At 39.3% G+C, this 11,718-nt stretch overlaps 1 protein-coding gene across 8 annotated transcripts in view; it reads right to left on the bottom strand.

Annotated features, from left to right (window-relative positions):
* vps13d (vacuolar protein sorting 13 homolog D) overlaps positions 1-11,718 on the bottom strand; it is an 89,035-nt gene that overhangs the window by 23,769 nt on the left and 53,548 nt on the right. For 5 of the 8 annotated variants that reach the window (XM_030422325.1, XM_030422321.1, XM_030422322.1 and 2 more), the window contains 7 exons: positions 7,970-8,075; positions 4,986-5,138; positions 4,442-4,577; positions 3,466-3,513; positions 1,638-1,788; positions 935-1,151; positions 77-324 (listed from right to left, as the gene is read on the bottom strand). In XM_030422325.1, the coding sequence (XP_030278185.1) occupies positions 77-324; positions 935-1,151; positions 1,638-1,788; positions 3,466-3,513; positions 4,442-4,577; positions 4,986-5,138; positions 7,970-8,075 (1,059 nt within the window). The remainder of the gene's footprint in view (positions 1-76; positions 325-934; positions 1,152-1,637; positions 1,789-3,465; positions 3,514-4,441; positions 4,578-4,985; positions 5,139-7,969; positions 8,076-11,718) is intronic. The other 3 variants (XM_030422326.1, XM_030422323.1, XM_030422320.1) reach the window with 1 other exon arrangement.

An 11,718-nucleotide genomic window follows, 5' to 3' on the forward strand; every position in this document is an offset into this window, starting at 1 on the left:
ACAAATATCGTGAATACCAGGAGAGAGAATGAGGAAAATGTTTAGAAAATAACAAGCAGCCAGTGACAGTCCCTACCAAGCTCCATGTTCTGTGAGGTGTCAGTAGCGTGAAGCACAGCCTCTTTCCCAGGCTTCAGTGAGCCTTTGATGGACGTTCCCTTGATATAGAAGTTGAGGTCACAGGGCAGCAGGTTGGCCAGTACCATGGTGGGCAGCAGGTAGACAGTGTGGCCTGGCTGTCGGTAAATCTGCTTGGCGCTGCCAGAAACTCTCTTGGCAGGCTGCTGCTCTGGGTAGTTCTCTTTCTTGATGACCACACAGAACCTAAAAGATGCAGAGAAATGAGGGGAACGTTACCATCTGAGAGGAAAACTACTGCATCTCAGTAATCAGAGACTACACCCAAAAAGTAGTCTTGTTAACTAGTCAATTAATTGCAGAGATATATCCCATTTTTTCAAGCAATAACAATATCAATTCTCATCAAAAAATGAAATGTTTCAGATATAAACAGTGAGGGGTTAACCAACATGGGTAGGACCTACCTGGGGATAGCGGAAAGTATGATAGTAGAGTGCTTAATTGGCTCTGAAAGGCTGTTTATAAATGAGCCACATTATGACTGGACTAAACCTGCAGCATGGCTGTCTAAGATAGTGGGAGTCTTTCTACTCTGAATACCTTGCATTCTGTTTGAACATGGCAGAATGTAAGGATAGACTGTACAAACCAATCTATGTTCAACAACAGCCAAAGATATGTCCACCTTTGGTCATCAGCTGTGAATAGCCTTATATGGTGCGTTATGATGCTATTTATTGATTTGTTGTGCTATAACCACAGATCTGTCTACAGAAATTCACTGCTTCAACTCCGTTTCGACACTTGATTAGTTTGTTAATCTGAGGACCCCTAACTGACTGACTGTATTTACCTGAAGTTGCGCTTGAGGGTGTCATCAAAGTCTGCTGACTGACACTCTCTCTTACTGCTGCTGATCTCACCCGGCCGCTCCACGCTGGTCCAGTGGATGGGAGCCTTACAGAAGAACATGCCCAGGCCCTTAGGACGAGCCTGCAGCCGCCAAGATGTCAGGTGAAGTGGGACTGCCAAGGCCTGGCCAGGAAGGATAGGAGGCAACACCACAGGCTCTGTCGACATAATTTTTGAAACTTGTTACTTATTTACTTTGTATATATGCTCTGGTGACAACTGTTTTGTCTCTCAAAATGCAATATACAAAAAATAAGAACATCATAACACAAAATAAGATACAACTAAATAAAATTAAGAAGTTGCACGTGTTATTATGTGCCTCTGATAGAGTCCACACATAGATGAGGCCACTTCATTGTGTGTGTGTGTGTGTGTGTGTCAAAGAGCACTCATTTACAAATGTATGTATGTCGACAGTTCCCCGAGCTGTTATCAAAGTTTTCCATGGTGATGGGAACTGTTGCTGTTTTTGTTGAGATTTTAGCTGAGGCTTAAGTGTAATAATACTACAAGTCAGTTTGATTCAGAATTACACGTCTCCTACAGTAACAAATCTTCCTACATTTTGATGTGTGAAAGATGTATTTTGTTTGTGGGGTCCATAGAAATAGAATATAATAAAAAAAGGAACTGTGTCTTACTGTCGGGAGCAGAGGGGCTGTCGAGTCTGACCTCCATAGGAACATCTAGCCGGTTCTTCACCATTAGGGCAGATCGGACAGTAATGACCTTCCTAGCACTGCCCTCCATTGTGATGGAGAAGACCACCCTGACTGGAGGCAGGGCTGAGAACTGAGGGATTGAGGGATTCACACACAAAACAACGAGTCACAATGTTGTTTTAGAGATGTCTTATTATGTATTATGCTACGTTCAGACCAAAGTGTCGTGTTACTCACGCAAGTTTGATCGCGGGGGTTGTACATTTTTAATCGTGTCTGCTTGCGAAAGTAACGCGAATAAAAATATGTGCAAACGACATCAGTCTGAACCGTAAATGAATGGATTCCTCTGTGACCTGGCTGCAATAAATGGATCCAAAGGAGGCTGAAACATCAGTTGGCCAGACATCAAGCAAACAAGTTTTAAAGTGCTTGTTTGCTAAATGGAGTTTGGCTCGATCAGAGCCATGCTCTGCTGAGATGAATTTCAACAAAACTTAACAGATAGTCTTACTTGCTCAATGACATAAATGATATTGCAATTGTGTTTCATCACTTTGAATGAAATTTAGTCCCGTGAATAATTTGCGTTGTGTTTGGTCTGAACACAGAATTAGAGACTGGCCTTTATATATGTAACTGAGTCCCCTCTTGTCTGAAATGTTTCTCTTTGAGTTGACTATCAATCCAAACTTCACATTATCCATTCAGAGCTTTAACAGTTAGTCAATCCATTTATTAGTAGAACAACACATTTTGTTTTTGCAATTTTAGTATTCAAACATTTGAACAAAACCTAGTTCCACAAGATTTGAGTGTTCTTGTCCCATTTCAGGTCTTAGACTACTGGTTGGAAAATACAAGAACTGTGATTGTGTGACTTGGCATTTTTAAGAACTGTGACTGGAATAATTTTTAAATATTATTTTTGTGTGAATAATTGATTTACCACAAAAATAATCAGCAGAATAATTAAAGAAAACAATAAGTAGTTGCAGATCCGTTTCCTTTTTTTAAATGCTGAAAAAACTGTAGAGGCAACAGGAATTGATAACTGGCCTTGATGGAGCTGCATTGATAGATTTAGTGCTTTGAAAATGAAATGTACACTATGCTGAGTTAATGATAAACCATTACAGTTAAGGTAACTACGATCTCCACTCATTGTGTTATGCTGGGCCACTGATTGACACTGAAATGTTTTTTACTTGCTTTTTTTTCTATGAATCGAGGGTGGAAGGACAGAGGTTCTTGTATGATGTAAATATTTGTAAGGCGCCCCGAGGTAAATTGTGAACGATGACATTGTGCTATAAAGTATAAAGGACACTGACCTGGTCTGACAATTAATGGTACATGCTTCTCATGAAATAATAATAATGGATTGGAGTTGTATGGCGCTTTTCTAGGTACTCTAAGCGCCTGACAGGGTTCCAGGTTCCATTCATTCACACACAGTCATACTGGTGGTGGTAAACTACGATAGTAGCGACAGCTGCCCTGAGGCAGACTGACGGGAGCGTGGCTGCACAAGGACACAACGACCATGACCCAATTGGCAGGGGCGGGGATAGAACCGCCGAGCCTCCGAACATAGGCTGACCCGCTCTACCAACTGAGCCACGGTCATATTTTCCTTATTAAATGCAAAAATAACAAAGTTGTTTCTCCATTTCAAATCCATCCAATGATTTAGTTTCCTAGTATATAACGTCTATTACAGATGATACTGCTGCTGTAGACTTTATTAAGAGGGTTACTTTCACCAACTGCTCACTGATTTAGACAAAATACCTGCCAGACTTACATAAACATGTGGGTGGATGATGTTGGTTCTGCTAATAGGACTGCCAACCTGTGAAAGAGTAAAGCAGAAATGACACAATTAATTTCATTGATCTCACATTGAGATAGTTGACTTATTACAACTCAGTCAGTGTTTGGGAACTGAGGACATCATTTGCTACGTTTGAGAGAAAATGTCCTCCCATTCTGTTTTGATATGCGACCTCAGTGCCCAACAGTCTGGGTTCTGTTGTCGTATTACGTGGTACATAATGTGCAGCAAATTTTCAATGGGAGACTGATCTGGACTGCAGGCAGGGCAGTCTAGTACCTGCACTCTTTTACTATGAAGCCACACTGTTTAATGGCAGAATGCGGCTATGTATTGTCTTGCTAAAATAAGCAGAAAGGTCCCTGAAAAGATGTTGTCTGGATGGCAGTCTATGTTGCTCCAAAATCTGCTTATACCTTTCAGCATTAATGGTGCCTTCACAGATGTGCAAGTTACAGACACCAACACAGCCCAAAACCATCAAAGATGCTTTTGAACTTTGGGATGGTACCAATCTGGATGGTCCTTTTCCCAGTCAAGATGACGTCCATGATTTCCAGAAACAATGTGAAATGTGGACTCATTAGACCACAGCACACTTTTACACTTTGCATCAGTCGATCCAATTCCCCAGGTATGGGATTATGTGTAATCTATATCTATACACGATTTTCTTTGCATCATCATCCTCATATTACAGCAATCAATCTTACATAACCACAAATACATATATTTTATAATCAGTTCAATTCTATATACAGCTATGTGGAAAAATAGTATTGAAAATATATTGCATTTATATTTCATTGTTATCAAAACAAATGCCAGAATCAACAAAAAATAAAAGTTTCTTGTAGCTGCTTTGAGTTTTACACAATTTGTCAACTTCTTTGGAATCTGGGTCATAAAAATTAGTTTTGTTTTCATAGTTTTTACTTGTACTCACAGTGTTGGAAGAGTTGGTTCTGTCTGCAGCGGCGTAACGGAAGAAAACACCCACTTTGTCCACAGAAACCGGCTTGATTTGCTCCCATCCACACACTCGCACCAGGAGTTGGTGCAGCTTCAGCTCATGAGTGTGTCTACAGAGAAGGAACAAGCAAGGGATTAGCAATACATAATATATGAAATGCATTTGAGGTAATAGTTCATCACTTTTTTACAGGTTTTACAAGATCCACAGATCGACACACTGTATGGTAGAAAAGCAATAACTGAATGTTTGCTGAATGTTTTGCTTCATGTTCAATGATAAGCTCTAGCAAAGAACACAATGTTGCATTGGTAAAGTTTTTTACACCTTTATCAGTGTCATCACTTCAACATCTAGAAAATGTTTTGCTATCAGCCTAACTATAGAAAATATGCCTAGTCTAACATGATCCTACTTATATGATTAGGTTGTGGCGTGAATTGTTATCAAAGTAACAGGGGGGTTGGCAAGTCTCAACGCCCCTGCAATCATACAACAATGTGAATCAGAGCTGTACCGGTGGCGGAGTTTCTCACGGGCCTCAAACTCGAAGGGGATCTCCTCCCCAGGCAGCACCTCTCTCCACTGGCTGACATTGTGAGTGTCATCAGTTCCTGGACCGTGGACATCTGAGATGGAGTCAGCACTACTGCTGTGAGACAGCGCCACCCTGTGAGACATTTATGAGAGATTAGTTCTAGAGACAGCACTTAGATGTGGGCAGCAGAGATGTCCCATGATCAGATCAGCATCATTTTTAAGGGTTTTTAGGACACAGTTGTTTCACACCCGAGACATAGCTTATAATGAACCCACACCGGACCCATTCATGTGAGTCAAATGGGTACCTGTTAGTAGAAAATCCATTCTGCACTTGATAAGCCAACCAACTACATTATATGCAAGTGAACCTCATTTAAAAACTAAGAGAACCAGTGCAACCAGAGAAGTGAAGAAAAATGTCTGAAGCCTTCCCTCAAACTTCCAGTAACAATATTTTAGCTCCATGTCACGTCATAAAACTTCCAATTATAGAAAATTGTGCACATATACCGAATGTGCTCAAGGTTATCAAATGGTAAATGATAATGGTTGCCCAGTTTCCCAGTTACACTGCCAATAAAGCCTGAATAATGCACTTAGTTGTGACACTAGCGATCAAGAAATCCTTTAGCATTGACAGAGATAGTAGAGTTTATCTCTGTAACCACAGTTAGTGTTATAGCTTTGAGGAGCACTGGAACTAATTTAAGCTTCCACACTGTAAACCTAATCTTACTCGCCTGTATGAGTTGTAATGAGTAAACAAGGTTTTATCTGGTCCATTATTAAGCCAGCTGACTCGCAAAACAATGATAGGCTTTTATTATGACATTAATTTTTGCACTTACCAGGGCTGGTCATATTCTTAGTCCTATCAAGTGAACTGTGGCAGCTATACTGAAGTATGTTCTGAAGCTGTCTCAGACTGTTATGTCTCTGTCTCTGTGCATGTCTGTGGGGGTGGGAGGGTTGGGTTTTGATTTTCTTCTCTTGATCTTATTTGCTGTTTCTTTTTTTCTGTTGTTGTTTTTAATCTCTGTAAGGCACCTTGCACTAATTTTTTGTATGAAAAGCACCATACAAATAAAGAGTGTTTGAATGTTGATTCATTTCCTTAAACTGAAATGCTTTCAGTGTACCACAGGTGAATACATTTTAAAGTGTAATCATATAAGAAAGAATAAGAAACAATTATTATTGCAAGGCAATATTTATATTATGTCAAATTGTTAAAAGAATAATATAGTCAATTTGTCCAAAACTCTTAGAAGTTTGCTTAGCATAACAAAAAAACAGCAATAACATAAAAAAGCAACAGTTGAATTCTCACGGTCTCTCTCATGATTTCTTATTCTCATGGTCTCTCTCAAATGAATTATCATTATCACTCACAATCACCGGATCACTCATCGTCTCCACCATCATTGTTTGTACAAGCACCCTCACATTCACATATAGAGGTGCAACGAACTCCGGCTTTACAGCACTTGCAGTGCCCTCTACATGCTTTCTTGCAGCCACAGTGGTTTACTAATGTCTCTGAGATTAGTCCAGTAAGGATCCCAAGTCTTGCTCGTAGAGTCCCGATACCATCCCCATGCATCGAACTCTGGGATATCTTGCTGGACAGCGGTTACCTGATTCCAGTAGAAGCTGGCCTGCAGCAGTGCTCTTTTAATGTGTTGAATCAGTGCAGCTTGGGTGGGAGGCAGGTTCTCAAGAGACTTGGTACCATTCTAGAAAAGGTGATGTCTAGCTTCATCTACACCACAGCTCTTGCTGAGAATTCAACCATGAGAATTCACTGTTGTTTTATGTTATTGCTGTTTTTTGTTATGTTAAGCAAGACTTTAAGAGTTTTGGACAAACTGACCATATTATTCTTCTAACAATTTGACATAATATAAATATTGCCTTACAATAATAATTGTGTCTTATTCTTTCTTATATGATTACACTTTGAAATGTATTCACCTGTGGTACACTGAAAGCATTTCACTTTTATGAGGAAATGAATCAACATTGAGAATAACCTTCAAAGTTATGGTAAAAAAAGGACTTTCAACCACAGTCTTGACAAGACTTACACAAGCATAAATATAAATATGCCAATGGACTTCCTGCGGTCAATAAACATAAAATAGACACCACATCCTCATTTGTAGCGCATTTGGTTAAAAATTTGTAGCTAAAACCCTTTTTCGGACAGTTGCCATATTGAATTTAGGGAATTTGGGGGGTCCTGATATACCCAATCATAAATGTAAGTATTCCAATGGGTTTCCTATGGTCAAAAAAGGTAAAATAGACATCAAGTTTGTATTTGTATCTCATCTCACTCAAAAGCTATGGCCGAATCCCTTTCAGGTGGCGGCCATATTGGATTTGGCTGCCACCTTGGTCTCAGGGACCACTGGTTCGGGCGCCCTGGCTAAATGATTTCAGTATGCCCTCAGCAGCATCCGTGCCAAATTTGGTGCTTGTAGATAAATTGGTGCAAACAATGGGGTGTAAGGCCCATAATACAGTCAAAACTGCTTTTTTGGACAGTGGCCATATTGGAATTGGAGGATTAAGGGGTCCAGATGCACCTGGTCATAAATATTAACATTCCTATGTGTTTCCCATGATCAATTAAGCTGAAAAAGACATCAAGTTTGTATTTGTAGCTCATGTGGTTCAAAAGTTATAGTCGGAACCCTTTTCCGGCAGCGGCCATATTGGATTTGGCCGCCATCTTGGCCCCGAGGGTCGCTGGCTCCGGCGCCCTAGCTAAATTATTTCAGTATGACCTGAGCTACATCTGTGCCAAATTTGGCGCTTTTAGGTGAATTTGCGTGAAATGACCTATTTATGTGCTTAAGGCCCCCAACTACTATAAATCTGCCGAACATGTTGGATCTCTAGGTTGAGGTACATGTAGTTATGGTAACCCACAGCAGTTATGGTTATCCCTACCTTGTGGGGGTTGTAGTCAGAGTGGCGAACCACATGGTGCATCCTGTGTGGTTGCGCAGAGCATATGGCACAAATGGCTGCCTCCTCTTGGACAGCTTGACATCTGCTGGAAACAGAAATGAAAACTCAATCAAAGAGAAAATGATTGTGCTGTGCCTTTTCAATAATTCATTACTGTTTTACTAATTTATGTTGAATTCTAACAGTCATGCCCTTGTTTTCTTCTTGGTCTCTGAGATCTAAAAAAGCAACCAAAGCACAGATGTCTTGAAATTCCTTTCTTTAGAGGGGCACTCCACCAATTTTACACAAACAATTCAATTAAGTAGTAGTCACATGGACAACCAATCAGCTTGTAAGAGCATCGCTAGAGGATCGTTGGCTTCAGCTACATCCACACTAATACAGTTTAATAACTAATGCTATCTCAGCTGGGGCGGCATGCTCATAATCATATTATTAGATTATTTTGAAAGATATTACAATTGCACTATGATTTACAATGGTCATTTTTTGCATCACAATATTGATTTTCAATGAAAAACTATTAAAATCATGGCTGCGTGACATTGGTTGGGGTCTGTGCAAAACAAACATGTTTTCTTACATCTGGAGAACAAGATCTGTAGGCCAGGAGGTCTATGCAACTCTACAGTGCATCTTAATAATGGTAATTCTTCACCCTTTTTGAAGATAGCTGCTTCTACAATATTAAACTTGGCCATGCTGAAATTTTGCTAAAGGCATGTATCACGGCGCGCAGGTGGTCGAGTGGTTAGAGCGCATGCCATAAACGCAGCCGATCCCGGTTCGACTCCGGCCGGAGGTCCTTTGCTGCATGTCACATCCCCCCCTCTCTCCCCCGTATTTCCTATCTGTCTACTGCTTAATAAAGGTGTCTATGCCAGAAAAAAAAGGCATGTATCACCACAGCTGGAGCTGGTGTACGGATACTGCAGAGAATGAGTATTGAAAAAATTACAAATATTTAAATATCGATTCATAAGGGAATCGATGTACAAATAAAGCAACCACCAGCTGACAGTCTGCTTCCTGTTTTCAACCAAGGGCACATAGAGTGTATGTGCGTGGTCATGTGATATGAATTTTCAGATGTGGTGGTATGGACAGAGATTCTTTCAAAAATGGTGCTACTCCGTTTGTCTGGAACGAGATGGTTTGTGTTATAAAAAGCTTTTTTTCTTTTTAAATTAAAACACAATAGTATGCTTGTAGCCTCTGTTATCAGAAAACTGAACAAAAAGAAAACATCAAGAGCTGGGGACATGAAGTGTCTCTTTGAGATGCAATATCCATTGTTTCTAGAGCCTGACCCATTCTAAGGCCTACAAGCCATGGGGCTCCTTCTTATGCTTGGTGCAAAGGAGCACACAACCCAGCCTTTTTGACTGGCTGTGCGCCCACCTGTGCGTTGGTCTTAAAGTGAGGTGTGGTCAGGTACACTGATTGCAGATTGCTATCTCAAGGCAGCAGAAAGCAACTGCGCCATAGACGCATAAAGAGCTGGTCTGAAGTCAAAGGCGAAGTCTGTTTCCTGCTATTTAAAAAGCGCATTATTTAGATAGATTATTTAGTAAGATGTGACCACAGAACCGTGTTCATTCATTTCAAACATTTCAATGCACACAATACTGTCACTGTAACAAATACCATGGCACTTTTAATCTGCAAAACTAAAAGCTGTAGTTCTAATCTCCAAAGGAAACACGTCAGGAGTTTTAAATAATCAATAAAGTTCATTAGCTGTTCCTGTATGTTAATGTAAAGATACACAGATGGTTTCTGCTGAAGGTAATGTCATTAATATGTTCCTCATTAAGGACGTATTTCACCCTCTCATCCCACCTGTTATTGATCAGGATGATTTTATGACCCATCCTGCCTGAGCCACAGACTTAGATCTGTACATACACAGAGGAGATGCAGCAGCGTTCCTCCTCCTTCTCAGTTTAATATCAGTGTATTCATTCATATGCAGTCAAACAGAGTGGTTGATGGGACAGATGATTGCGAAACAGCGTGGCAGAGGGTCCAGCAGCTGAGGATCACATCCCTGTCCATAACTGAAATCGAGTGTTACTCTTTATTATGTGTCAGGTACTGGTGCACCTGGCTCTTAAAGGGAATGAGAGATGATACTCAGATTGGTTTCATTTATGTTCCCCCCAAAACACACCTATGACTGATTCAGTCTAAATATAACCTCTTTGCATCAAATTTTTCATCCAGATTATCTGCTGTTTAACGAGCAACATGGCCTTGTAGACGCCCTAAACGCACTAAGACCAAGTGCCATAGACTGTTGAAATAGGGCCCACGATGTCTCTGCCATTACTGCTTCGATTTTAATCATTCATTTTATGATAAATGTTTCACTAACCCTATAGAAATCAGTGGAGTACCCGTTTAAAAAGGCAGCTTGTCCAGAAATAAAAAATAAGTATAATTGTTATATTATAACAATTATATTATATTTGGCTTTTCTTAGTCTATTGCTTCTCTTTTAATGTACTACACATGCAAATACGGTTTATATAGATCAATATGTGGAATCAAATATAAACTGAAAGCACACATAGACACAACAGTAGCCATCTGTAGATCACAAAAGTTTTTCTATAGGTAACTGACAGCAAACTATTACAATTCCATAAATACTTACCGTAATATTTTTAAAATGTGACAAAATGCCAGAAAAATTAAACGAGCAGTACTAGCGTATTGAACAAAAATACAAAATACACACAAAGCGGACTGCTGTTATTTAGCAAGTACATAACAAAAACTGGCAAAGAAATACTGGCAACAGTTTAATCTCTTTGACCTGCAGTTATTTTATTGTTTTTTTATTTTGTAGCACCCAATGAAGTCCAGAAATGCAATACGATTTGCACCTAGCTGGATCAATATGTAATAAAACCCAATCATTTCACACAATGTACTGATATCGTTACAAAATTTTTACCAATAAAAATGATCTTAAAACCATGGCAATTTATAAAATTTTCAGGTGGGTCATTTGTATTTTCTTCTAAACAGATAATGTAAAAGTTATGAAAGATAAAGTTGTAATCTAAAATGCTGCTTGTCTCTGCAATGTACATTTTACTTACTGTCATGTTAGCCTACTGAAAACACCAACAGTTCACAGTAATTTCATGTTTAATAGAGTGGTTGTTGCTATCAGGCAAAGACGCACTAAACTTAATCCCCTATCAATCAGAAATGAACACATCCATATCCATGTAAGGATGGTCCATTAGATCAGAGCAGATTCCAGATTAGAAACCATTACATGATGACATATGGTTGTGTGCTGCTCAAAGTATGCACTTTAACCTAACTGTTATCATTTCATTTTAAATCCAATGTAAAACATTCTAAAAATTCTTTAAACAGAAAATGTTGAACCCTTGACAGAAACTGAACATAACCATATTAAAGCATTTGGTCAAAAATATCATGTTTTCAGTTTGAAAAAAAACAAAAACATAAACAACTGACCCACCTGGAAGTGTAATAGATCCCCAATAACGTAATAGATGTTACATTAATGGCTAACATGTTATATCACTATCAGTCATGACATTTTTTTATTTTCAATTAAGTTGAGTGCAATCTTTGTTTTTTCATATTTTCACAATTACTACATCAATAGGTGCTACAGGACACAAAGAGCTTGCCCAAAATCTGCAATCAAATGGTAAGTTTGACACAAAACAATCATA

The sequence above is a fragment of the Sparus aurata genome, chromosome 7 (assembly GCF_900880675.1).
Source record: "Sparus aurata chromosome 7, fSpaAur1.1, whole genome shotgun sequence".
Classification (NCBI taxonomy): domain Eukaryota; kingdom Metazoa; phylum Chordata; class Actinopteri; order Spariformes; family Sparidae; genus Sparus; species Sparus aurata.